The sequence below is a fragment of the Ochotona princeps genome, chromosome X, assembly GCF_030435755.1.
Source record: "Ochotona princeps isolate mOchPri1 chromosome X, mOchPri1.hap1, whole genome shotgun sequence".
Lineage (NCBI taxonomy): Eukaryota > Metazoa > Chordata > Mammalia > Lagomorpha > Ochotonidae > Ochotona > Ochotona princeps.
Window position 1 is genome coordinate 71,370,668 of NC_080865.1, and position 26,916 is coordinate 71,397,583.

The 26,916-nt window shown below is 49.3% G+C and overlaps 1 protein-coding gene across 4 annotated transcripts in view; it reads right to left on the reverse strand.

Moving 5' to 3' along the window:
* TSC22D3 (TSC22 domain family member 3) overlaps positions 1 to 26,916 on the reverse strand; it is a 65,091-nt gene that overhangs the window by 2,773 nt on the left and 35,402 nt on the right. The window contains exon 1 of one of the 4 annotated variants that reach the window (XM_058658298.1): positions 5,288 to 5,432. The exons of 1 other annotated variant lie outside the window; for it this stretch is intronic. In XM_058658298.1, coding sequence (XP_058514281.1) covers positions 5,288 to 5,391 — 104 coding nt within the window. In that variant the 5' untranslated portion in view covers positions 5,392 to 5,432. Of the gene's footprint in view, positions 1 to 344; positions 518 to 711; positions 1,098 to 5,287; positions 5,433 to 26,916 lie in introns of those variants that run through there. 2 more of the 4 variants (XM_004590174.4, XM_004590175.4) reach the window with 2 other exon arrangements.

A 26,916-nucleotide genomic window follows, 5' to 3' on the forward strand; every position in this document is an offset into this window, starting at 1 on the left:
CACTCGGTTCCACTCTGAGTACCTGTCAGTTGTGGCCCAGTTCTCCATCGGTCCTGGCTCCTCCTCTCTGCTACCTCTCAGGCCAGGAGTTCCAGCAGAGTTCCGGGCACTTTGTCCCTAGAGCCTTCCCAGGCCCCTGCAGGAAGCTGCACCTCTCCACCCCAGTTAGATCCACGTCGCCACCCGCCACCGCCCTGGAGTTTCGAACGACCCCAGGGGCGCGCGAGCAGGGCCCGGGGCGCACCGGAAAGCGTGGCCTGTTTGAGCGATATGCAAACAATGGGGGCGCCCAAGCCAGGCTGTGGTCTCCCGCCGCCCGCCTAGAGGGTCCTGGGCAAACCTACCCGGTTCCGAACCTAGCTAGAAATTCCTTTGCAAGTCGGAAGCTTCTGGACTTCTCCCCCAGCGGCACCCTGCAAAACCACAAGCCCCCTGCCCTGCCGTGCCCAGCTCTGCCTGGCTTGTCTCTGCGGCTGCAGCAGCTGGTTCTCAGGGCGCAGCGGCCGCAAGGACGCTCCGACGACAGATCCCAGCGCAGTGATGACCCCCGCCTCCTCCGGCGTCCCCTACCCCCGCCCCTTCCCAGGATGCTGCACCACGGGGAACGGGGACCGGCGGCGCACAGCTCGCCGCTCCGAGATCAGCTCAGAGCCCAGCCCCCGCCGGCGCGCCCAGGCTCCACTCGGTACAGGAGCTGGGCTCAGTGGTTACCTGTTATCCAGCTTAACGGAAACCACATCCCCTCCAAGCAGGGAAGAGAAGAAAGAGATGGAGAAATTGTGCAGCTGATAGACCGCCACCTCCATGGGGGTCTGATACATTTCGGTGTTCATGGCTCGGGCTGCAGGGGAGCTCTGGCCGGGCTTCGGGTGGGCTGGGCGGGCTAGGCGGCTGCCGGCTGTTGGCTGCTGGCGCGCTGCACAGGGCTGGGCTGTGAGCCGGAGTCGGCCTTGGGGCTGGGAGGAGGGCGAAGGCTGCAGAGCGGACCCAAAGCCAGGCAGGCGCTCCAGCTGGAGTTGAAGGGAAGTGACTCGAGGGGTGTCACCTAATATGTGTCACACACTCCACGGCCTCCAGTCCAACCCAGACTCAGAGATATTTCGGCTCCTGCTTCTTTATATAGGAGGAGCCGGTTGCGTCACATGGCGTCAGGGGCCATGCAAATGAATCCTGTACCCGGGCTTTGTGGCCCAGTTAAACCACATCCCCTCCCTGAACCTTAGGCTGAGACTGTAAACAGTTCAGCGCTTTCTTGTGCCAACTGGCATCTCCAATAGAGGACTCTGGGGGGTGGTAAAAACCAAACTGACTGCAAGGGAAATAAGAAGCATGAATGTGCCGGCAGGAGGTAGAAAACATTCAAGAGAGGGTCATGCTAGTTTTAAAAGCTTTTTTTTTTCCAGGTATCAGCCAATATATCACAATGGCGTTGCAATGCTCTCAATTTGTCACACTCCCCGAACACCCACCGTTATTCACCACCAGGAGTCTTTCTTGCTGCTGAATGCTCTCACAATCTCCTTCCTGAACACATATTTGTGACACCTCGCTCCAGTGCAACTGTTCTCTCACCCAACCAACCAGTGGCATGTTTGCCCCAAACTCTGGCACCCACCCACTCACGTGCTTTTTTTTTTCTCTGAAGTGTATAAGTGTGAGAGTATCGGTATATTGACACATGCACAGATGCGTGACATGCAGGTGACATATGCACGGCTCTGTACTACTCTGTACCTAGATGTTTATGGAGGACAGGGTGCCCAAGAACTCGAGTGAGTGGGTGGACATGTGCACGGGAGCAGCTAGGTGGGTAATGGAGGAGGTGGAAAAAGGAATGGGTGTGGGGATGGGCCCTGGGGTGACCAACAAGATGTCAGCTATTGGGGGAGGGGGTTCCTGCAGGCTACTTAGTAAGGGAACTATATTCAGCATTACCCAGGAGCTCATGTCTCATTAAAAAAAAAACCAGAATATTGTTACTTTCCAATAAACGACAAATGACAACAAAACTACATACCAAGGCTACATATAACTGACCCCAGGAAAATACCTGCCATATGTAGCATTAGAGGGCACTTCAGGAAAAACAAACACCGAACCATAGGGAAAATTAAGTGACTGTTGCCTAATAAGAGTTGAACATGTTTCTATAGAATATATTTCCATTCTTTTCTGCTTCAAGCTTTAATACAAACACACGCATGCACACACACAAAAGGCATCAGAAGACCTTTTCTCCTGCAGGCTCCTAGGCAAGCCATCTGGTGGACAGAGGCAGAATTGCAACCAGAAGGAGTAACCTGGGCAAGGAAAAGAACAGGTGTGATGCAACCAGGGATATTATTTACACTAACCTGTGACCATAAGGAGAACATTCGGTTCCACCACATATACAATACTTTGGATGAAGTTAAGGCCAGGACCCATGAATCAGTGCTCTACAAACTGGTCCAAAGAAATGGCCTAATGCAATCATGCTATTGGAAAAATACTAGGGCCTCTTATCAACAAAGAAGGTAATTATTGTTGGCTTCAGGATATTTCTCTTAACCAGGTGCTTGGCACTGACACGCTGGTGATGGCACCAGCCTAGCCCAGTCTGAAGGCCTTGATTTCTTCCAGGCTTCCACCACAATTAGACCACTGAAAAGTTAACATTTTCGGCTACGTTGTGCTCCCCGCCCCCTCCCCCCCCCGTACATTGCAGAGGTGGCGATAACATGCATATAATTATGTATTTGCAAGGTGTGGATCAACAGACCCTCTAAGAACACCTGATACATGAGCCATCAGTGCTGATTTTCTTCACCATACAGAATTCCAATCTCAGGACAGGCTGTTAATTTTAGGAAACAGGATTTCTGAAGCTGGTGCTTGTGACTAAATAGTGTGCAGAAGGAAGAACAAAATGCAGTCTATATGTTTAGGTGATTAGGAGCATTATCTCAGAGGAAAGAAACTTTCTGAAGTCAGGAACTTAACTGATATTGGAATTCCCTGATTCATTAGTTTGCCCTCTATAAAGAATTTCTGAGTTGACCTTTCACTGGCTTGTTCGTTTTTCCTGAACTACTGTTACTAACTCCAGTATCCCATAGAAGACGATAAGAAGAAGAAAGGAAGAGAGAAATAAACTGGGATGGCTGCGTGGGGGAAGGCAGGGAACACCACGGGAACACTGGGCACAGGTCAGTGCTCAAGCAGCTTCTTTAACCACGAACCCCTCTTAATGGAGGCAGAGATGCGAAAGGAGTTAAGTTTGCTACCAAAGCTGCTATCGAATTGTCCATTAATTAAACTTCCAGTAAAAAAAGAAGCTGAGTTTGAGACCCACTGACAACAGTAGCTACCATCCAGGGAGCATCCGGGCCGCAGGTATGTCGAGAGGCTCCCATGCCCAAGGGGCTAATCAGTTGCAGAGTTGGGACTCCAACCTGGGTCTTTCTGACCTAGAGACCAAGTTTCTTTCTACTGCAGACACTAGTGGGGCAGGGAGTAGGTATAGTTTATGAGCTGAAGCTCAAAGGAATGAGTCGGGGCTGTTAAGGGATAGAGTGGGAAGTGCCAGAGAGTGGTGTGGAAGAGTGCCACTATCAGAGAGGTCCAGTGGCCCACTTGGAGCTAATAAGTGCAGGTGGCTTTTCTGACATTCAAGGCAGGGGAAACTAGCCAGGCTGTCCAGATGAGCATCAGGAGAGGGAGACAGAGGGCTGGGCTCACCCATACCAGTTCAAAAGGTAGCCGAGCAACCTCTGTCTAGGAAATATTCATCCAGCCTGGTGGTTTCTGGAATGGAACACATAGTCCTATGGTATCCAATACCTGAAGTAAAGCATGAAATGTCTGGATAGTAATTGCAATCCACTCAAAGCCTGAATTCCTGGGGTTCTACTCACTGGCCCCCTTGGTGGTGTTCTGCCTATACGTTCTGTGCTCAGCTTTTAGAACAAGGTCAAAAACAAGAAAACAAGCTCACTTCGGGGATTCAGTCTAGCAAAATAACTTCAAAAGGATGGCTCAAGCTCAGCCCACATTCAGGCCCATCTCTCATTCCCTGGACACCTCCACTTCCGTTGTGTTAGAACTGGCCACGGAGTCCTTCAGATCCTTTACTAGCAAAGAATGGCTGAGCCTCAGGATCTGACAAGTGAAGACAATGGAATAAAATGTGTCTCTAGAAAGATTTTTGAAACACAACGGAAGGGAAGGGGAAGACAGGGGATGGCCTGGGGAAGGAGAAGGAGGAACCCAGAAGGTTTTGTCTCAGCAGAAAATTCCTGCGCCCAGAAGGAATTTGGGGTACCAAGTCTAGTAGCGAGAGGCGCAGTGTGTGCTGTACATGATATTTACTATCTGACCTCCTGTCTCACAGTAACAAGCTGTTCCTTGAGAATTTCAGTGTCCCTGTGGCCTGTGCAGTTGGGCCCTAGACAGCAAACAATGGAACAGGAATTCAACAGTCTAGCAAGCCGGGCAACCATGAAAGCACCAAGTAGGCTGGATCCAAAAGCAGCAGAGTAATGGCACTGAGCTGGCACCTCCACGTCCCTCCGCCCACCCCCACTCCCCTACGCTTTGCTGACTCTCAGGTGTAACCCTAATGCCATGCAGTTTCACAACAAAACCCACAGAGCTGACCCGAGCTAGCAACCTTATACAGATGGAACAAGGGGTGGGGGAGGAGCAGAAGGAGGGCGGCCCATGTGCCTCCCTTTCGAGAGATCCTGGAGCCAACTTGGGCCCTTCTGAGTTGGAAGAAGTGTCTCAACTGTCCCACTGCAAAAGCCGCACTGCCTGGGACTAAAGTGCTTCCCACTGCAGCTTCCCACGGGACAGTGGCCCAGAGACCGGAGGGCAGCACCCTCGTGTGGGAGAACCTCAGCACATCGATTGAGAACTGGGTGCGGTAGGCTGGGGAGGCGACGAGGGGGAACGTCTCACTTCCCTTTTTGTCACACTTGAAGCCTTGTGTGGCAGAAGGAAACTATTTATAGGCAGATCTTCCTTATTTTCTACAAGGAATGTTCCACCCAAAGACTCAGCAGTATTGCCAGAAAAACAGAGGGTCCTGTGTCAGAAGAAGCGGAAAAAGACACGATGCAAGAGGTGCGGGACAAGCCACAAAGCAAACACTCGGTTAGGAGTTGGAAACGGAAATACAAAAAGGACATTGAACGCGAGAGTGTTAGCACAGTGTTAATGGGACGGTTGAAAAACATCCCTCCCCACTTACTCCTCCACCATGGCCCCCGACCAGCTGAGGCTTGGTCTAGTTCAAACTACTTACTTTTCCTTTTTTCGGAAGAGGCTTGGGGAATAAGGAGGCTGGAATGTCATAGCTGACTTTGTCCCCGCTTCTGTCTTATCTTCTTTCTTTGCCTGTGACTCCATTCCGATGTGGACAGCTAGGCACAGGAAGGCCACTTACACGGAAAATCCCCAAAGTCCAGAAGAAGAGAGGCAGGCAAGAAAGATGGTAACAAAGTGCCTTGCTCTCTGTAAATCACGTGAACTGCTCTGCATGGCCAGAGCCCAAGGCCCCGGCTTTGTGGGGTGGAGGGGTGGGGGTGAGGGGGAGGCAGGAAGATAGGGAGGAGGGCACAGATGCAGATGTAGCAGGCAACCAGGGTGACAGGGAGTCCAAGGAGAAATGCTGGCTTGTGGAGAGATGGGGACTGTCTTGGGAAAGCAGCTCCAGCAGCTGACTTGGGACAAACCCTGGTGGTGAATGGTGGCAGGAACAATGAATTGTGCCTTTCAGTCCCCTCTCGGACAGGGTCCTCTGAGTGACACTAGGGGACAGGCAGAACCAAACCCTGTTTTAACAAAGCCTTCTATACCATCCGCCTCATTCAGAAGGGTCACACACTGCCATCGGCCAAACACCTTCATCACCCTAAGCTTGAGGGCTAATCCGGGGCGGGGGTGGGGCGGAGATTTGTCCTGACATCTGCACAGGAGTGGAAGTATTGGTGACTTATCCAGGAATGCAGTGTAGTTCCATGGATCTGAAATTTCATGAACCTTGTGTCAATATTTATGCCCGTCTCCCTTCCTTTTATGTCTTAGAGCTGTGACACTTTAGTGCCACAAATTTTCCAAGGTCTCTTCTCATTTTCTACCCTTCCTAGCATCCATCTACAAGAATGGGAGGTCTGTAAAATTAACCTTGGGGAATTGAATCACCATTCTGCTTCCCCTTCCCCACAGCAGTTATATTATCACTCAGAATTCAATTCATATCCATTCACTTCAGAGTTGACTGCTTAGCCAAAGCACAACCCACATGTCTGGGAGATGTTAAATAAAGCAAATCAATATGAGCCAGCACCATGATTCAATAGGCTAATCCTCTGCCTGAAGTGCCAGCATCCCATATGGGTGCTGGTTCGTGTCCTGGCTGCTCCATTTCTGATCCAGCTCCCTGCTTGTGGCCAGGGAAAGCAGCAAAAGATGGTCCAAATCCTTGGGACCTTGAACCCACATGAGAGGCTTGGAAAAAGCTCTTGGTGCTTGGCTTCAGAGCGGCTCAGCTCTAGCCATTGTCGCCATGTAGGGAATGAACCAGCAGATGGAAGACCTCTCTCTCTCTCTCTCTCTGTAAAAACCTACCTTTCAAATTAAAAATGGATTAAAAAAAAATAAAAGCACTTCAGTAGTACAAGTCAAAACCTGTGCTTCCTTCCAGAAGATTCTGGATCTTGGCAAATGCAGAAGCCTTCCTGCTGATTAAACCTTAGTGAAATATCTGCTTCGGAAAAAAACAATAGAGCTTGACTTATTGGGAAGCCTGGGGTTCAGGAGGGCCACACCACTGTTATCCCTGGACACTGCTTCAGCCCATAAAATGGGCTGTGCCTTTCTTTCCCCCATTACTCCCTATGGCTTCTCTGACAGTGGTGCCCAGAGTACCAGGAAGGGTCCCTCACCTGGATTCTCCTCGCAAACCCAGAGGTCTGTAAAGCTAGGGAACAAGGACACAACTCGCTTTCTGAGTTGCCAGCCCCTTCCTTGTTAGTAGTAGGGGACTCACCTCTCCCTGCCAGCTCTTCTCTATCTTACCCTTTGTCCCATCTCTACCAGAGGATGGTTCCTTGTCCTCCCTCACGGAACGGCAAGCAGCTTCAGGTAGGCAAAATAACTTCCCTTGAAAAAGCCAACTGTCTGGAAATTCTGGCATACTATAGCCTCTCCAAGTGCTAGAAATGAAAGCATCAGGAGATACAGCCACTCTCCATGCTGGTTTGTCTGCATCTGCCTCTCCAGGCCAGGGAGACACTGGCAGGGCCTCTCTTCATCCCGTTCGCTCCATGGAGCAGTCCCAAGAGTTGAAATTCCAAACCATTTTCTCTTGCAGTTGCCAGGGTTACCTCGAGTGGCACATGAAGGACTTGGGACTATTGGCAATGCTTGGAAGAAGGGAATCACGGGGATCTTGTTGGGGATGTGAAGCCAAAGAGGCAAGGGGCCTGTAAAGAGAGCAGAGGCTCCAACGGGGCGCACCTGGCACCATTATGAGCTGAACCAGAGAATGGGGGACCTTTGAAGTAGCACAGGTTCCCCGGGGAACAAAAGGACGGTTAATAATGCTGGCCTCTTCAGAGACACAGGCTCCTTGACCAAGAGGGCTAAGTATTTTAAGCCCCTCAGGGCCCTTATTGTGTATTTGAGGCCTTCACTTTCCCTCCCAGCAGAGCTATTCACCAGGAGCTCACTTGAGGTAGCTCCTTGATTCTCTGTTATGATGTTCTGTGACTTGTGCAGAGGGGCTCTGAGGATTGCCAAGAGCCCCTGGCTCTCCAGCCACCGCCAACACCCCCTCCCCCAACCCCCAGCTTCTGGGATGGAAAGAAAGCAAGAGAGGTTAAGGTGCAGGGCAGTGGCGGGGCGGGGGTGTTGGACACACTACTCCCAGGCTAAGAAGAAAAGAAACAAGTCTCTCTGGGCAGGGCCTCCTGCCCATGGGAACAGTGCCAGGGAACGCAAAGGAGTGCCAGGAGGGGTGCCGGGAGGCCCTCTTGACTTGGTTTGAGAATTGTTGATGAGGAATACACACACCTGAGCTGGAAGAAAGAAGCATGGAAATGCATACACTTCTTGCAAACTTCCCCATCCTTTCACACCATCTAATTCACAGACAGGCAGAGGGGGCAAGCTACCCCTTCCCCCACCCTCTCTCTTACTACCCTAAGGGGTAGTGAGGCCATAGAACATGGCGAGGCCGAAGTGTAAAAAGTCTGTCTCTGACATGCAGAGCTGTCTGTTGTGCAGGGGTTGTGTAGCTGACAGGGGATTAACAGAGCACTGGAGTGCCATTCACATGGGCCCAAGGCAACCCACACACCAGAACAGGAAGTCCCCACACTTCCAGGATCATATTTTTGAAGATGTCAATCATACACCAAAATAGACACTTTTAAAGGAAGGGGGAAAAAAAGGACAAGCACTATTTGTGCATAGTCAGCCATAATCCCCACGGGTCCCCACCAGGACAGCCCTGGCCTCCGTGTACCCTGGAACTGACTGCTTGAAGAGTGTGACCTGGAGAGCACTGTTGGTTTTGAAACCTGCCACCACCTGTAAAGGGTTACCATCAGAGTCAAGCCTTGGGGTTCCAATGTTCTTTCCCCGACTTCTTGACGCTTTGAGGAATCATAAAGTTGGCTTTTTTTTTCCAATGCAACAAGCCCATGCAGCTGCTTTGTAGGAGCCACCGGCCCCAAGGGGCCAAAAGCCAGTAAGGGGCTCATTGAAGGACCACTAGGGTGCTAGGGGACTGAGATCCACTGTGTCTGACACATTCCGATGAGGTTCAGCATACTTGGGGGTGGTGGGGAGGTGCTATTCATCCTGCTATCTCTCTCACTCTTGCCGGTCTGACCAGACGTGAGTGACAGCTGCCATTAGCGGGAAAGCCTTGAATCCGTTGTGATTTATATCTAAGTCTTTGGCAGATTCTGCCTTTCTGTTCTAAGGACCAGATTGGAAGACACTGCACAGCTGTCCATGCGAACGCTCGGCCTGCGCGGTTAGGGAAGTAGGGCATGGATCTCACAGTGGAGAAGAGGGAAGAACCCAGAGTGGGGAATAGGAAGGACTGATTTTTTTCTTTCACCATACTGTTTGGTCAGTTCAACAGTGTACCCCCACTTCCACAGAAACCAGTTCTCTTCCAGCCCCGTGGCTCTTATTGCCTGATCAAGATCTACTACAGAATGATCCCCAGGCTAGCTGGAGGGTTGTGACTCACTGGCCCTCAGCAACCTGCTCGGGTTGACTACAAAGACTTGCCAGGAAGTCTGCGAACATGCCAGTCCTCACCCTGATCTAAGCATGTGCATCACCCACTTCTACCATCCTCACCCCATCTTCATGCCCGGAAGCCCGTCCTGACAAAGAGCCCACCTCTACTGCTCACTGACTCCCCTCTCCCAAGGGGCAGCGGGAGGGGAATTTGCTCTACTCCGTGGTACATATCCGGCCTGTATTTGCTATTTTATTTTATTTTCATTTTTATGTTTAATTTACACTGCCTGCTAGGTTTGGGGCTTAAATAAACAAAGGCCATGCTTTTCCCCCATCTCCATAAGGCCTGGATTTCCTGGTTGCCTGCTAGCAACACAGCAACCCTTTTAACCTCTTCTCTTGCTCTTTGGGCCAGTGTTGGCAGTGGGATTGAAGAGAAAGATATTTCAGGTGAGAAGACCGAAGATTTTTAGTGCCAACTAATAATGCCATCCTCCGGCCCTTCCTGGTTTTAAGAATAGTAAGCACTAAAGCCATTTTATGAACACACTTGACAAAGTTTTTGGGAAATGTAATTAAAATATAAACTTAATTTTGGTGCCAAAACTTTTATAAAATCCATGCACAGCAAGGGGAATTTTATCAAGTTCATATAAAATGCATATTATGAAAAAAAACCTACAAATTTCAAAAAACATTTTGCCCCAAAATAAATTTTCATTCAAAAAAATTTAAAATTTATCTATTTGAGACAGAAAGAGACTGAGAGAGGGTAAATGAGAACATGTTCCTATCCATTGGTTCATTCCCCAAATGCCCATAATGTTTGGGGCTGAAGGAGGCTGAGGCCACAAGGTGAGAGCTCAATTCTGGTCTCCCAGTTGGGTGGCAGGAACCTGGAACTATCGCTGCTGTCTCCTAGGGTCTGCCTGAGCAGGATGCTGGAGTCAGAAGCCAGAGACAAAACCAGGAACTGAGTCTGGGTACGCCAACGTGAGAAATGGGCATCTTAACCATTACATTTAATTTGATTATCCATGACCATTTTGAAATACCCTCATGCAGATTTCTGCTAAAAAGCCCTAGAAAGATCATAAAGGTAAAGCACAAAAATGAAAAAAAAATTCAAAGTATCAGTATTGATTTTTGAGTGGGGTGAGAATTTACTTTCAGATGTCTTTATGCCATCAAGCAAAGACAGAGGTGCCCCGATCCTTGTGAGGAAAGATCTGTGGGCATGAGCTGCCTTAAGGAGCCCTAGACATCAGCGTGTGGTAGGGCTTAAAGAGAAGGACTTCTTGCCAAAGGTCATCCACCTTCAAAAAAAAGTAAGAGGAACACTAGCCCCTATGTCCCGGGATAGAGCTCCAACAGCAAACTAACAAATCCTGGTCAACAGTTCTGACATCCTGTTATTTGCTAAAACTAATAATACGGTGCTGTTTGTTGACAGAGTTGCAGAAGAGTTAAAGTCAATATGGAAGCTGAGGAACAACCAAGTGTAGACACTGACTAGCTCAGCAGTTGAGATGAAGGGAGTTTCACAGATCATCTTGATTTCTTGGGGGAAAGGGGACCTGAGCATGGCTGCAAGACAATCCAGGAGGTGCCTGCCATGGCTCTGGCCAAGTTATCTCCAACAATATGCTGCTGCAGCGTTGAGTGTGGCCCACAGAGCTGAGTCAGGGCCCTCAGCCAATACTGATCAAAAGAATCAGAAGGGACTCCCCATGCCCCATTCACTGCCCCCCCAAAAAGCAGCTCTAGCACCCATTCTAGATAAAATTGAAGTATAGGTGAGGTGGTCACAGAAGGTGGCTGGGAACTCGCATTTACTTTTAACATATTGGTTACTCATTACTATGTCAATTAATTCCATAATGATGTAAATTTTTGCTGATGGTATGTTGGAGCTTTCAATTGACTGGGATGATACTCTGCTGGCTCTGTCATCAGACCAGAGAGGGTATACCTAAGAAGCCGTTGAACTTGACGGGACAATAAGATACTGGACTCTATGTTTGGTATACGCTTGCAACGGGGGCATCTCAACTGAACTTGAGCTGTGGTTATGCAACAAGGTGGAGGAATCCACTATGGTGGGAGGGTTTGGGGAAGGGTGGGGAGAACCCAAGTATCTATGTAACTGTGTCACATAATACAATGTAATTACTGAAGTTAAATAATAAATAATTTAAAAAAAAATTAGTCAAGTGGGAAGGAAATGTTGGAAGGCCAGAGTTCTTTTTCCACCTTTGCTAATAGTCAGCCAGGGGCTTCTAAACATGCTAGGCTGCCAGGTGCTCATCACTGAAATAGGAGTCAAGCTCCCCATATTCCCTGTGAAACACATATAGCACACATGGTATACTTTTCTGTGGACACGTAAAGTCTGGAAACAGAATATTTCCGAAAGCTTCTGGGAAATGGGAGTAAAACATCTTTTTATTTTGGTGTAAACTTTTTTTTTGAAATTCATGCATAAGTTTTTTATAATATGTATTTATCATAAACTTTCTGAAGGCATCTTTTTAAAATATTTTTTACAGATTGAATCTGTGTATATATATGTATTCCTACATACAGGTATACACACACATTATGCCGATATATAGGTATATAGGCAGATAGATAGATAGATAGATAGATAGATAGATAGATAGATAGATATGGAGAGGGGGGCCTCCTGTGTTTCCAGATTTGCTGAATATCCTGTGAATGCCATAACTGAGTTGTCTGGAGAGTCAAAAAGGGTCAAGTGAATGTGATATACTTCACAATGAAGTGTTTGGGAATGGTGGAGAAATGGCTCCAAGAATGGGCATTTATTTTGCTCCAGCTTCACAGTCTGATGTTTCTAACATTGTATCCAGTTGCAGTTTCTGTTTCTATGATTTCACAAGTCATCCACACTGCTTATGGGGAGTGTGGTAGTTTGAGGACTTGATGTTACAATGAAATCAGTATTTAAATGACACTCTTGAAGGTCTTAGCAATCTTTCCACTTAGGTAGGACTTCTAAGTTGCACAATACTTTGACCTTGAGAGTCTTTCCAACAGTACAATCAGTAATCAGCAAGACCGCTAGTCTTTCAAGCAGAACTGAAGGTACAGACAGATAGATCTATGACTCAAGTAAGCAGTACATGGTCACAAGAATGCATCAACTGGCTTCCTAGACCAGTACATAAACGCTTAGGGGCAGAGGCTTCTCTTCCTCACTGACGTACATCCAGTGCCTAAACCAGCACTTTGACACACAGCAGAAATGTGGTGTAAATGCTCTTAATACAGAAATAAAAGAGGGCCCAGTGCAATAGCCTAGCAGCTAAAGTTCTCACCTTGCACGTGCTGCGATCCCATATAAGCACTGATTCGTGCCCTGGCAGCCCCACTTCTCATCCAGCTCCCTGCCTGTGTCCTGGGAAAGCAGTGAAGGATGGTATAAAGCCTTGGGACCCTGCACCTGCGTGAGAGACCTGGAAGAAGCTCCTGGCTTCTGGCTTTGGACTGGCTCAGCTCTGGCCATTGCAGCCACTTGGGGAGTGAATCAACAGACGTAAAATCTTCCTTTCTGTCTCTCCTCCTCTCTGTATATCTGCCTTTCCAATAAAAATAAATCTTAAAAAAAAAGGAAGAAATAAAAGAACTGGCTAAGTGCTAGAACTTTGGTAATGGCCCCGTTAGAGAAGAAGTACAGACAAATTTATGCACTACGCTTCGGTGAACACTTTAATTTTGAAAAAAATCAATGGCTGAGAGAGACGCTGTAGTTAAAATCACGAAGGACCTGTGCAAATCACACATACTTCGGAAACCCAAACACAGTTTAATTGAGTAAGTGGCCACTAACGAGCTGGAAGCAAGGCTTGGCCTCTGAAATAAAAGGGGTAATTCACCCCTGTGTGTGTTCCTGGTTCTCCATCAATGCTGGGACTTTGGTCAGTTTCCATCTTTAGCTACATGGGGCTGGGTCACTTGGGAACAGGTCACCCTCAGGGAGCAGTTGAGGGTGATAAAGCCCAAGGGTGGGGTAGCCAAGTCTCAGCTGGCACCAGTATCAAAGAGGGATTTAGGACTAGCAGATCTAATTCTCCAAGTGAGTGACAGCCATAAAACTGGAATGATAGGGGTGGGGGGGGTGCAAAAAAAAAGGTTCAGCCTAAAAATACCCGGACGTCCTCCAAGGTAAAGGAAATTCTCACCATTAATGTCACCCTTGGGTTTGGAGCCTCGAGGTGCCCTGTTACAATGAAAAGTCCTTTCTCAGAGGGAGAGCTGTTTGCTTTTTCTCAGGGAAAGAACATGATGACCTGGTCAGCTATGTTCAAATAATGGGGGCTTTTGCAAGAAAAAGTGACCCTGGCTGGCTAGGTAGAGACTGGCGGGGTACTGCTGGGGATGGGGTTTTACAATGGGTCCTGGTTATTTGTTGGCTTTGTGGGGTTTCACTACTCTCCTCTTCTGGATAATTAGAAGCAAGCTGTTCAGAAAATGCTACTAGGAGTGGCAACGTTGCCTTGACCGTACTGGGGAGTATTCATTGTGAAGACTCCCTATCTGGGAGACTCCAACTGCTGGCTCAGTAAAACATCTTCCCTGACAGCTTCCTCAAGCTCTGCTGCCTTGCTTACAAGGTATGATAGAGCTGAGAAAGGGAACCCCCCCCACACACACAGGTGCGGACCATGGCTGACAAAAGCTAGTGGGATCCTCCTTCCTGAGCTAATGTCTTCTTGCCAAGAACCTTCTGTTAACCTAAAGGAATGCGTGCAGTGGGAGATTCCTGGCTGAAGGGCAGGTAGCCGGGGGAGCTTTCTTTGGCCATTTTCTGCCACTCTCTGTTGGCAGTGGCCTTCTCTGCCTGTGCACCAGGCTGCCCTGGCAGCAGACACAATACTCACACGAGAGCTGGCAAAGGGTTGGCCCATGCCCCTCAGCACTCCTCCTTCTTGCTCTTGTAAAACCTCAGACCTGGAGCTCCCTCTAGCTTGATCAAGAGAGGATCCCTGCCCACCTCCACTGATAGCAAGTAGGGCTGGGCTGATACAGGGCGCAGGAGAATTGGACCTGGGCCTGGGCCTGGGCATCCCCCACCCCCCACTCCTATGGCCCTGTTGTGAGGTGCTGACAGCTGGGAGAGGACCTGAAACCAGTTAGCCTGGGGCTCCCAGCCAGCAGTGTATTTTCATCTTGTTTTGACTGGGACCGTCCTCCCCTGTGTAAACACATCCACGTCAGGGGGAAGAAAATGTATTACAGCTTAAAATAGGTGGGTGGAATGCTTCCCACCCATGAATCACCAGCGCAGGAAATGCCCTGCAGGTGGGCCTTGCTTTAAGCAAACCTGATATATGCAAAACTTGATTTAGCAAGAAAGCCAAGATGGACAGCTGTTAGGGCTTGACCTGCTACTGGGGGACTTTGAAGCCCTCTCTGGTCCAAATAATAACACCAGCAGTCCCCTTGCAACGACCGCTCATCAAAGCACTCTGCTATGTACGCTGTATCAAGTTGGGTACTGTATTGTTATTGGGCCCATTTTGTGGATGAGGAAACTGAGGTCCAGGAGGTTAAATGGTTTGCCTGGGGTCGTGCAGCTAGTAACTGTGCAGTGGCCACATGAGACTTCCTATGAAGCACTGGGCTGTGGCTAGCTGGGGATTGCGTTGTGCTTTCAGGGGAGATCTAGATACAACTGCACACAAAGCAGAGGATGGAATTTGTAGCAAGGTCCCTTCCATGGAACCTCCTTTCCTTACAGCTGCAGGGGAAGGCAAAAAGGAGCCTTTATAGGGTCAGGATGAAGGAGCATCCGGGGCTGAGGTTAATTTTTTCCACTGACCGAAGGATTCCTAAGACAATTCCCTGAGCCCCTAGACATCTACGGAGTGTTTAACGGTAGCTGGCTGGGCGGTTCTGAGGGAAGGCCCCTCAGTAATCTCAACTAAGCACCAACTACCCGGACGCCGGGCTGAGGCTGGGGACAAAAGCCTTAGTATAATCCAGTAGAAGGAAGGACCAAATGTAAACATGTATCTTGAAATAAAATGTCACTGATGAGGGTGTCAGTGCAGGGCTGGCCCCCAGTGCTAACTTGTGGAGTAGGAGTCCGTGTTCAGAACCTTCCTGCTTCCTTTTCAGGAGCCTTCCTCCTGCCTGTTACCTCAGGTGACCTGTGCCCTCCTACCCCCTGGAGTTTCCTGGGGCCCCACGCTGCAGTGGTTGGGAAGGGAACCGCCCTCCCCTAGCCATGCCCTCTTTAAGGGAAACTCCCAGTTTTCCCTCCTCCTGCAAATCAAATGTACTTTGCCTTTGGGCCAGCCTTAAAGGACAAATCGAAGAAATTTGTGTAAACGGCAGGCAATGGCTTAGCAGGTTTTTCCCGGTCAGATCACAGGGTTTATAATTCAAAGATTTTAGTCGATGGTGTAATTTTAGTCAAAGCAGGGGAGTGCTGGAAGAGAAAAGGTTGGGAGGAGACAGCCACGGCACAGGGAATTATTTACGGAAAATCTTGCCAAGTAGGCTGCACGCTACTCTGACTATAGATAAGGCTGGCTCTATGGTTAAGGGTATATACGCTCTTATAGTTGCACTGTATTCCTTTTAGAACCCAGTGGGAAGAACATTGCAATGGTAGTCAGGAAACCTGGGTTTCCCTCTGGTTACTAGAATCACGGGGCAAAGTCCCGTAATCATTAATGGGCTCTAATCTCTCCTAAATGTCAAGTGTGAGGCTTGAGGATGCAAATTTATATTGATTTGGGTGCTTCTTTGATGACCAATAATCCTCTGGAGGCAGAGTTCTGGAAGCCCAGGAGCTGTATCCCAAGTGCCTATAACGTAGTCTGTACTCAACAAATAGAACAACGGAGCAACTTTGCAATGACAGAAAAGGCTTATAAGTTCCCTGTTAGTTCTGTAAGCCGCAACCTTGATCCTCTCAGATACAGCTGTTCTGAATTGTATCTCAAGAGGCCTAGGCCAAGGACTGGATGAGACCTTCAGGCCCTTGCTCTGTTGGACCAGAATGTGCCTGTACTTCTGCGTCCAAGGGCAGCCTGTGTTTCAGAGGGACAGAACGGGGAGCCAAAGCAGCAAACAAGAGCTTCCACAAGGCACAGAAGGCTTGCAAGATGCTGGAGAGAGGCAAGGCACAGGACAGAAGGGCAGCAGGGCGAGGCCTGTAGGAAGGGCAGGGTCTGTCAGTAGGTGGAGCCAAGGGAGCAATTTTCCTCCAGTATTCTGTAAAAAACGGGAAGCTGGGATAACAGAGACCTGATGGGTGTCTGGGCTGAGGTAGGAAAAATGCCGAGTTGCATGGTGACTCAAGGTCAGGAGCTGGAATAGGGCCCAGAGCTCTCAAGCCTCTGCTCACCCCCTTGGGCCCGGCAGCTGGCTCCAGGCCAGCTCCCTGAATAGCTTCCCCAACCTCATCCTGACCTGCCACGATCTCAGCTTCTTAGGCCAACCTGCTTCCTTGTCCAGCCAACCTCATAGCAGCCTCTACTCCACCCCTCTCCTTCCCCCACATTCAAGGCTACATGGAATTCCTCCCCCGGGGCTGCCCGCCCCCGCTGGCCACAAGGACTCTGCTTGGGGCCTTGCATAGTCACCCATTAGAGCCTTCTGAAGACTAGGCCAGCATCTGGGCAGACTTGCTCCCTTCCAAAGTGACCACCATTCACACTGGGACACGGCTCCTCCCAGCACTGCTTGCCAGTGCTGCCTTACCACCCATCCTGACATGCAGCCTGCCCCCAATGCCACCCCATGCCACAGCCCAGGCAATCTCCCAGGGCTCCCCAAGACATCACCCTGAAGTGCTGACAGGTTTGCTTCTGTCCTCTCTTCTTAGTCCTTCCACAGCATTTTTTCCCAATAGGACAGAATTCAAAGTTTCAATCCAAAAGAATGAAAAGAGTGAAATCTCACATGCAGATGAGCAGAAAGAGAGATTTATGGGATGGAAATTCTTCCCTGAATTTTTGAAATAGTAATCTGGAGGGGGTTATCTTTGCCTCCCTGAAAGTCTGGAGAACAAAGTTCTGGTCCCGTCTCTGCACTGAAAACAACCTGCGTGACCTGAGGCAAATCACCTCATCTCTGCATGTCTCAGTTTCTTCATCTGGCAAATGGGAGTAATTACCCCTGCCCTTCCCTCGTTGGCAGACTGTTATGAAAATTAGAGACCAGGTACATATGTTTGTGTGTGCAGCCGGGGGCAGGAGGGGAGGAGGAAGGACAGAGAGGGAGAGAGAGAGAATTTTCAAATAGCAAGGTCCTGGCTAAATATCAGGAGTTAATGGGCTTCTGTGCCTACCTGCCATGCTTGAAGGACTCATTCAGGTTCTGTAGCAGAGCCCTCCTTACCAAAAATGTGCATGTGTCATAGGCCTGCCCCTTTCCTCTCCCTCAACTTCTGTCTCTCCTCCAGGGCTTGGCCCTTGGCCACATGTGGTCTCCTGTGCACCTCCACCCTGTTTTAAAGAACATCTTCCACCCCACCCTCGTCCCCCTTACCGCCCATCCTGTCACCCTCAGGCCTTCCTTTACCATGCACAGTCCTTTTGCTATATTCTCCCAGCTCTGGCTGTCCAGGGCCATTCGTGTTTGCTGAATGACCTTGCTTTCCTTGTCCCAACCTCAGGCCCTTGCCATCAAAGCTTTGAAGAGGAAGGGACTGGGGTGCGGATGGGGTGGGGACAGTAATGAGTGCACTTCACAATTTGCTCCAGAGGCTGAGCACAACATAGGACACCCAGCGTGTACTCAAGAAACTCACTATTGTTTGGCTGCATGAACTGGGGGAGAGATTTGGGGTGGAGTCTGCTTTGGGGTTCCTGAATTCCTGCCAGAGAGACAACTGCCTGCTCTACCTTTAGGTTCAGCAGGCCCTGCCCATCTGTTCTTCCCACCCATCTTCTCCTTCACCTCTCAACCATGGGCTGGGCTATTTAATCTCTAGGACCTGCACGCTAGAATGTGATTTGAGCTCTCCTTGGCCCTATTCCACTGAATTTCTCTTGTGTCCCCGACCTTTCCTGTAGGGATGAGAGGCTGGGGAGCAATTTGGGGCACACACTGAATTTCCCAACACAAGTAATCAGCTCCCTCTGCAGGGCTACACCCCAAAAGCCTTCTCAACTGAAGAAACCTGGACTGTTATTGTTATCCTCCACATGAAGGGGCTCTTGGGCTTTGGCCTAGGGCGTGCAGCATGAGCCCCACCTCAGCACAGCACACACACTTGGAGTAGCTCTGCTCCCATCCAAGGTGATGGCATTCCCCTTAGCTGGGATGTTTCTTAGTCTGGAAAATAGTGGAGACAGTGTCCACAACTGTGAGAGCAAAGTCTTTGCTTTCATCTCTATATTCCCTCTGGGCTGCTTTTCAACGATGCTCCCCCTCCCCAAAGGAGGAAATTACTATCAAACAGGGATTTTACTAGACCTTGCCAGGGTCCTGGTGACAGGGTAACAATGCACAGTCTCTCTCTTTTCTTTTTTTTTTTCTTTTTTTTTCTTTTTTTGCTCCTGCCACCTGTCTTCCTCCCTCTGCTCACTATTGGGATCCCATACGTGTTGGGAAGAAGTGGAACACTCTGGTGAGGCCATCTACAAAAGCTAGTCTCATGATGGGAGAGAAGATAGTTTTGGAGCCCCAAGTTTCAACAGGCAACATGTGGCAGGGCAAGACCCTGAAGTGGGCAAGCCAAGAGGGACAGGAGAGGGTGACCAAAAAGCCAGCAAACTGTTAAGAGTAATACACTAATAATGACAGCTACTACTTATTGAGAGTTTATTGTGCATGAGGCACTGTGCCAAAAACTTTTCATGCATTATTTCACTTATTCTTCATAACAACCTGATGTTAACAAAAAATGTTTTCACAGATGACAGATTAGCAAGCAGAAACTCAAGGAAGTTGTGATCAGCCCAAGGTCACACAGCTGGAGCTGGACTTAAAGGTCCAGTCTTTAGAATCTGTACTCTTCCTCTTCACACAGTTCTCACTACCTCGGCTGCAAAGCATGGCCCCTGTTGCCCAAGGACTCACTTGGTACTATCCAACAAGGTTCAGTGAGTTGGGATGGATTTTTAATTTTTCTTCACTTTTTTTTTCCTTAAGGGGCCAACATTCTAATTAGGAATTTAAGCACACCCACTGGATGGAGCAAGGGGTCACACAGGAAAGAACCTTGGACTCTGAATCAGGAGAGAGAATAAACTTTTGCTCTTGGTTCTGCATGAAATGTTCATGGGATCCTGTGCAGGCTGTGCACCATTGCAGGGCCTTGGGTTCCACATTTTTTCAGACTGTCACTGATCCTGGTCAAGGACTGTTGATACATAAAACCCTTGACCATGCTCTTCCCCGCCACCCCACCTTCTACTTACATTATGTCCTTGGATGAGTCTCTCTATTATATCACTCAGCATCCCTTTTAACACCTAATTCCTCTTAAAGTCTTCATGCCAAGAAGTGCCTCCTTGTCAACATGCCCTCCAACCAAGCCCTCACTCATGACTCACACACTCACGGCCTGTCCAATTGCTCCTATGAGGTGACTTTGTCTTATCTTTCCCTCCCTTTCCCTTCTTCTCCATCCAGCCCTCCATATCTGAAGGCCCACTACTGCTCTGAGGAGGCCATCCTCCTTTACTCTCGGCATACTGGCATGACCCACATTGTCTGGCTTCTTCTTTGAATGCATAATTCTCCTCTAAAGCTTCCTTGACGTCTTCTGGCCTCTTTTACTGTGTTCTGTTTGCTCACATATTCACAGAGATGACTGGAGTCTCAAAGACCAATTAGGTCAATTTCTTCCTCTTATGGGTGAGGACCTGGAAATCTGACTTGAGCAAATGACATGCACAGAGTCCTACAGCCATGTAGGGACAGAGCCAATAGTCCCCCTATGTCTGTCTGGTTCTGGACACTCTGTCCTTTTTCTCTGTCCCCTCACACTTTAGATAAAGCCTTAGCCTGGCAACCACCATCACCCTTTCAGTCCCAAAATGCACCTATTGTTCATGTTGGAGACAATGAGTGCTGAGTCTATGCCCTAATTGCTTGCCATGTGTATCTTGTTTTCTCAACAATAAAGTAGTCTGGGAGTCAGGGGATTAATTTATTCATCCCGCTTTGAATGAGGTACAAGAATGTGTGTGTGTGTGTGTGTGTGTGTGTGTGTGTGTCGGACAGGAGGGACAGTGACTTGCCTATGGCCACATAACTCATTAATGATCGAACCAGGAAAAGAATTTAGTCCAAGTCTCCACTCGGAGCTCTCCTACTCTACCGCGATGAAGCTAGGCTTTCTTTCTCTTCTGCTTTCCCCCTTCCATACTGTACTGAAATTGTTCATCCTATTCTCTTCTTCTGATTCTTTTCACAAGCCTGCTAAATTGGGAGTTAGAAGGGACTTCTCGCTATCATTTAACAGATGAGAAAACTGAGACTAGGAGAGCGGATATGGATTGCTTGAAAACAGCTAATTAATGGCACAGCTGGGATACTGCTCAAGTCACCAACTCCTAGTTCGGGCTTCTTTCAACACTACCCTCTTCCCGTCTGAGATTCATTTCTAAGATCCTTCTGGCCTGCAAAGTCAGCCTCCACTGATATCCTCCACAAGAGCTGAGTGTCCTTGGGCCTGGGGTTGTGCAACATCCTGGGGAAAGGTAAAAGGAGCTAAGAGGCCTGGAGCCACCCTCAGCCTCCCACACCCCACCCCGGGAGGCCAGGTTTGGCCTTGCTGAGAGTGGTGACTATCAAGTATGTATTGAGATAAAGCCATAGCCTCGTGCATTCTCGGTTCATGGCCTAGACAGTGGCGTCAAAGCCTGAGCTGGCTGCAAAACGAGGTCAGTTCACTGTCCTCCCAATGGAAAAATTTTGTAAAATCAATGGCACTTAGGACGTCAACAGACCCAGAGACCTTTCCTCTGTTTGTTTTTTTTCTCCTGGCTGCTGTTTCTCACCCACCCTGCTGTGAAGGCACGAACAACATAGGAATCCATCAAGAGAAGCTGCAAAGGTCAGATCACAGCTCACAGAATCCCTAAATCAACCAGGAAATTGGGGGCATATTGGGGGAGGGTATTTGTGACTTGTGTCGACCCTGACCAAGGCCCTTCTTGGTTCCCTCTCATCATGTTCTCCAGGTTCAATATCCCTCCTAACAACTGTCACCTGATTGGGAACAGCCAGGAGCTACCCAAAGCTCCAGCAGAAATTCTGGAATCATTGTCCTGGCCTGGATTTGCCTAAAGAAGCTTCACTAAAAGAACAATCAGAAAGCCAATTAGATGCCGCCATGGGGTATTCCTGCACTAGGCAGTGTCTGAGGCTCTCACAGTACAGTGGATGTTGGACCCTTTCCCAGATATGCTACACACACACACCCACCCCATGGGTATAGCTTACCTTCCCTCCATGCACACAGAGGGTGGCCACTTGCATGATATCCTATGCATGGTCTCAAATCAGCTTCTTTTTTTCCTTCCCCTAAACTGATCCTACTGCCAAGTCTGAAATTTCTACCATGAAACACAGTCCTTTACATGAGGAAGTTGTAAGTTTATTCCAGACTTGATAAATATTTACTGAGCACCTTCTCACTGTCAGACATTGGCAGCTTCTAACAACTCTGCTTTGTGCTGCTGAAGACTATCGCACCCTGTGAGTTCCCACTGAGCATCTGGGGCCAGGCAAACAGCAGGTCTGTTGCTACCAGGCAGAGGAAGGTCAGGGATGATAAATGAATGTGGGTCCTGAAGGTAAGCCCGTGCCGTAGTGTGAATCCCTGAATACTAGGATATGGAAGCTTGGGCACTTGTGGTGTTGAGTTGGAAGGTGTCCCTTCTATACAAATTCCTAGGTCCAAAGACAAACATCATACCCCAGAAAAGTTGTCTTGCATGACTGCAGGAGGTGGACATGAGGACATTTCTGGGATCTTTCATAGCTAAGGGATGACAATGCTTCTGCCCGCAGTCCTAGCATTAGGAATTCCTGCCTGTTTGTTTCCCAAGCAAATCGGAGGACAGACATTTTAGAAAATGTCACCCGCCCCTTCTTTTTTGATACGTCCCTTGGATACCTAAATTTGGTTCTGTTGCTGGTTTGAATGCAGCCAAATCATCAGAGACAAAACTTTCAGTGGAAAGTTTTCCTGGCTAAACAGGCCACCCTCCTGAATGCATGAGCAAGATTTCACAGCTCATCTTCTCCCAGGCAAGGCCTTGGCCCTATGCCTGCTCCCCCAACCCTGCCCTATGGGTGCTCTTGCTCAAGGATGCCAAGGGAGTTGGTGGCAGGGGCTGGGAGCGGAGCCCAAGTTTCCTGGATCCTGATCTGGCATTCTTGCCACCAGACCCCAATGCCATTTCCTCTCCTCTCTTGCCCTTTGTGCTCAGCCTGTACCCCCTGGATGCATATGTCCCACACCTCTACTAATGTTCCCTGGGCAAGATGCTTGCGTCCAAGAAGCAGTGAGCAGTTCAGCCATATGGGGCTTAGGGAGTCTGGCTGTCTGCTACCATGGGGTCAAGTTTAGGTTGTGGGGTAGGAGAGGACAGGCCACTTTCCTGGGTGTTTCCCTAAGGCAGTCATTCTGACCAGGAGTCCTAAGTGCAGCCCCTGAGCTTGGCTTCCCAGAGCTTGGGCCTGGTCCCTGTGGTGCCCCCACCCCCAGCCTTGTTGCTATGACACATGGTTCTACAAGTGCTGGGCGGCATTGTCGGGGCCGGATGCAAACAGCACGCAGCAGGGTCTAGCTGTGAGCCAGTTGGCCAGCTGACATTTCAGGGTCCAAAGAGCTTGTGTGTACTGGACAAGCTGTTTATTGTGGTGTTGGCACTGCCCAGCCCTTCAGACAGCAACAAATGCTCCCAAACTGGGAAAGCAGAGGAAATAAGGAATCAGTCATAGCCAAAGAAGACCTGGAATCTCTTCCCTCACACCATTTGCTCCCTGCAGCTGACATGCTGCCGGTGCCAACCATCGGAAGTGCCCCTGTGAGGGAGGTGGAGGGGGGTAAGCCCCATCCGTGAGGACCTCAATGACAGATCGTGTCAGTACCCACGTCAGCATCCTTCTGACTGCCCAGCATGCAGAGGCTCTTACAGACAGAAGACTGGCAAATCAGAATTTGGTACAGACATGAGAGACCTTGATATCACAAGGCTCAACATGTGGAGAGACTCACACACCAAAGCTGCAGGCTCTACTCTACTCTCTCTCTTTCTCTCTCACTCCCTCCCTCTCTCTCAGGGAGATGGTTGTAAACAGGTAGTGATAACAAATGGTCTTTTTGAGTCCTTCTTGATTCTTTCAGACCCATTCAAGGTAATCACATGAGGTGTGTGTTGGGGGGGAGGAATGTGGTAAGTGCCATGGGAGTTATGGCACGGAGTAGGATGGATTGGTAAGACAAAGACCCCAAGTGAGGGAAGCAGGAAGCCAGAGTCCAGAAAAGTTCTGAGGAAGGTGGAATTTCCCAGAAGACATTTGGCCCTATGCCCAGGCGTGAGTCTAATGCTATGACCTGAGGGGAAGCCCTGCTTGGGAGGGACAGAATCAAGGATAAGAGGTTGAACTATGCCTCGGGTTCATGACAGCTGCACCTGGTTGCACTCAGGGTTATGGCCACCGAGGCTGGACAAAAACAATCGTCCAAGGGTCTTCTGGATGTCCTGGGGAAGGTTTCTGGTCTGTGCATGGTTCATCACATAGTCCTATCATATGATAGTATAGCTGTGTGCACCAGACATTCTAAATCTCTCTCTCTCTCTCCCTCTCTCTCTCACACACACAGTGGTACTAATGAGCACCAAAAGCTAGCAGTCGCTGAGTACCTACTCTCTGTCAAACCCTGCTCTGCACATTTTACATATACTATATCTCAATTAAACTTCCTCCGCAATCATGGAGTCAATAATAGTCATACTATTCTCCGTTTATAAGAGACAATCTGAGGCTCAGCGAGAAGAAATAAGTTAACCTAATTCATACTGGCTTTAGGAAGTGACTGACTACAGATTCCGCGAGAAAGAGGTCTGTTTGGCTCCAAAGCTTCAGCTACTTACATTACACACCAGGGCCACTTGTGACAGAGTATATGAAACATGCCCATTTATACATGAAGTGTCAGGGAAACAGCTGGTAAAGGGCAACATTTTAGAGCTTGAGGGGAGAAGAATCAAAACAGTGGGAGAGTGGGTGTGAAAGGGAATAATGGAAAGCAGAATGTCCATCAGAAATCAGAGCTAAGATTATACAGGTTTGTAGATTCATTCACCACTTTTAATAGTTCCCTCCTCCTGCCACCCCACCTTGTAGCAGCAGGAATGATTCTTGGCATCTCACTGTGTTCCCTCAGCAAATTTCTGCTAAGGAACAGGTGAGCTCAACACAGCAACCATGGGGAATACACACAGACCAAGTTACTGCCTCCCACTTATTCAGTACCAAGACTTCCAGTGGCTTTCCACAAAGTCCAGTTCACCAGCCATTACTGAAGCCCCCAGCATTCAGCAGGCAATAAGAGGTTACAGAGACACATACAACAAAGACTATGCCCTTGAAACAATAGCACAGGTGCTCGGGGGACACATCACGTTTGTTTTGAGCCATCCCTAGGGATCAACGAAAGCAAGGGATGCAGGCTGTGCTCAGAGCACTGGATGAAGCCCCAGGCCTCCCCCAGGGATGAGGCTGCACTTGTAGCTCCAAGAGCCTGGCACTGCCACACATAGAACTAGGTGGTCTGCACTGACCTCAATCTCCAAGTGGGATGCTTATATAAACACAAAAACCTGTCAGGGATGTGCTGGCCATTTAGCTAGGAAAGCTGGAGCCTGGTAAAGGAAAGGGCTGGGAGAAGGGGCGAAGGATGTTCCCCTGCCCATTCTCAACTGAGTGTCTGGCACTGGTCTCCCTAGCCGCTAGGAACAGAACACCTTTCTTTAGAGCTCTGCCCAACCCCAACATCGTCTCCTCCCCCATTAGGAAGCCCAAAGCTTAGCGAAATGAATCCAAGTAATTAACTAATGAAGGCATATGGATGGCAAAGTTGCTGAGGTTGCTGGAAAAACACCCTGTTGATGGCAACATACATAGTCCAGCCAGGCATGGGCAAAAAGGGAGGCTAAGGAGTGACTATAGGACTATAGGACTGTTCTCTCCCCAAGGCTACAGCTGTAGCAGAAGTGCCTACAATCTAGTAGCTCCTTGCCCAATGCCTGGAGATCAGCTTATGGGCAACAGACCCCCTCACTAGGAAAGCCTCCTCTAGTCTGTCTGGGCTTCGGTCTGCTCAGCTGCTCAGTATCCAGGGCACTACTCCCTGTGGTCCAAGAAAGTCCACCTGTGGCCTCTGCAGATGCAACTTGCAAGGCTGTTGCAAGAGATGGATGGGTGAAGATAGGAGACAGGGAGAGAAAAAGGAGGAGAGACGGAGAGGCACACACAGCTGGCAAGAGCCCATCTCCAGCTGTTGGGCGGGCTGTTTCCTTTGATAAAGCACTTGGCAGTACTCCCAGTTCTGTAGTTTCTGGCCTGCGAAAGCACACCCCGAGCACGAGCCTGCCTGTGGGAGGACTCTAGCCTTGCTTTGTTTTCTTTCTTTCTTTTTCTCACTTGCTTTAGAAAATGCTCTTCCCCACGCAAGGAACCTTGATCCTCCCCTACACCTGGGCAAAAAGAAATTGTAGCAGCAGGTGATGTGGATGAAGCCACCAAATGTCTTTATAAAAACGGCAGTGCCACGGAGCCAGGTTTGAGGAGCTGGGATGGGTGTGCCATGAGACCTTGGCATATGCTTACAGGCTCATGTATGCAAATAAGTGTGTTGTGTTGGGGAGGGGGGAATGAAGAGATGGTAAGACTGTCAGTGGGTGTGTCTGAGAGGCTGTGCTTGTTTGTTGTGGCTGACAATGCCTTCTGTGTGGCACATCGTCACTGCTCTCCTCGCCAAGGCTCCTTCTAGCTCAGTAAGGCTTCCCTTGAAAGGACTAGGAAAAAGGGGAAGTCCCAGTGTCACGTGATCAGACAGACCAACAAGACCTTTCTCCGACTCCTGCTTCTAGGGTTTTGTGGAATCCTGTTCTCCCCTGCTCTCCCCAGTTTCAGTAAACTGAGGGGCAGAGCTTGAATGCCTCCAAGGTTCTTTGGAGGAACCAAAGCAGGGTGAAGGGCACAAAGTCCCCTTTTCCTCTGTCCCATTTACAGTTCCTCCCTGCCCCCACCCCATCAACATGTCCCAGACCCACAGTCTGGTCAGTCCCCCACAGAGCCTCCCTGCAACTTTCCCAGATTCCTGAGGGCAACCTGACCCTGCCCTGGGATCAGCGTGGGCTCTTCACATGATCCCCGAGAAATTCCCGCTCCCTAGGAGCCCCCCAAACAGTGCCTGTTCCCACAAGTAGTCAGCCCCCAGCCCGCCCCAGGACCGTCTGCCTGCCCACCCATTGCTGCCTCCCGGTGACTTCTTGGAGACAGCAACAATGCTTCCCAAGGAAGGGGTCTGGCAGCTGAGCCCAAGCAAAAGTGACAGAACTCCACCTTGCCAGCCCAGGCTCCCAGCTTGGCTCTGAATGGTTGAGCCCTACCTGGGTCACCCAATGGCCCAAAGCAGAACAGCCCTGGGCCACTAGCGGT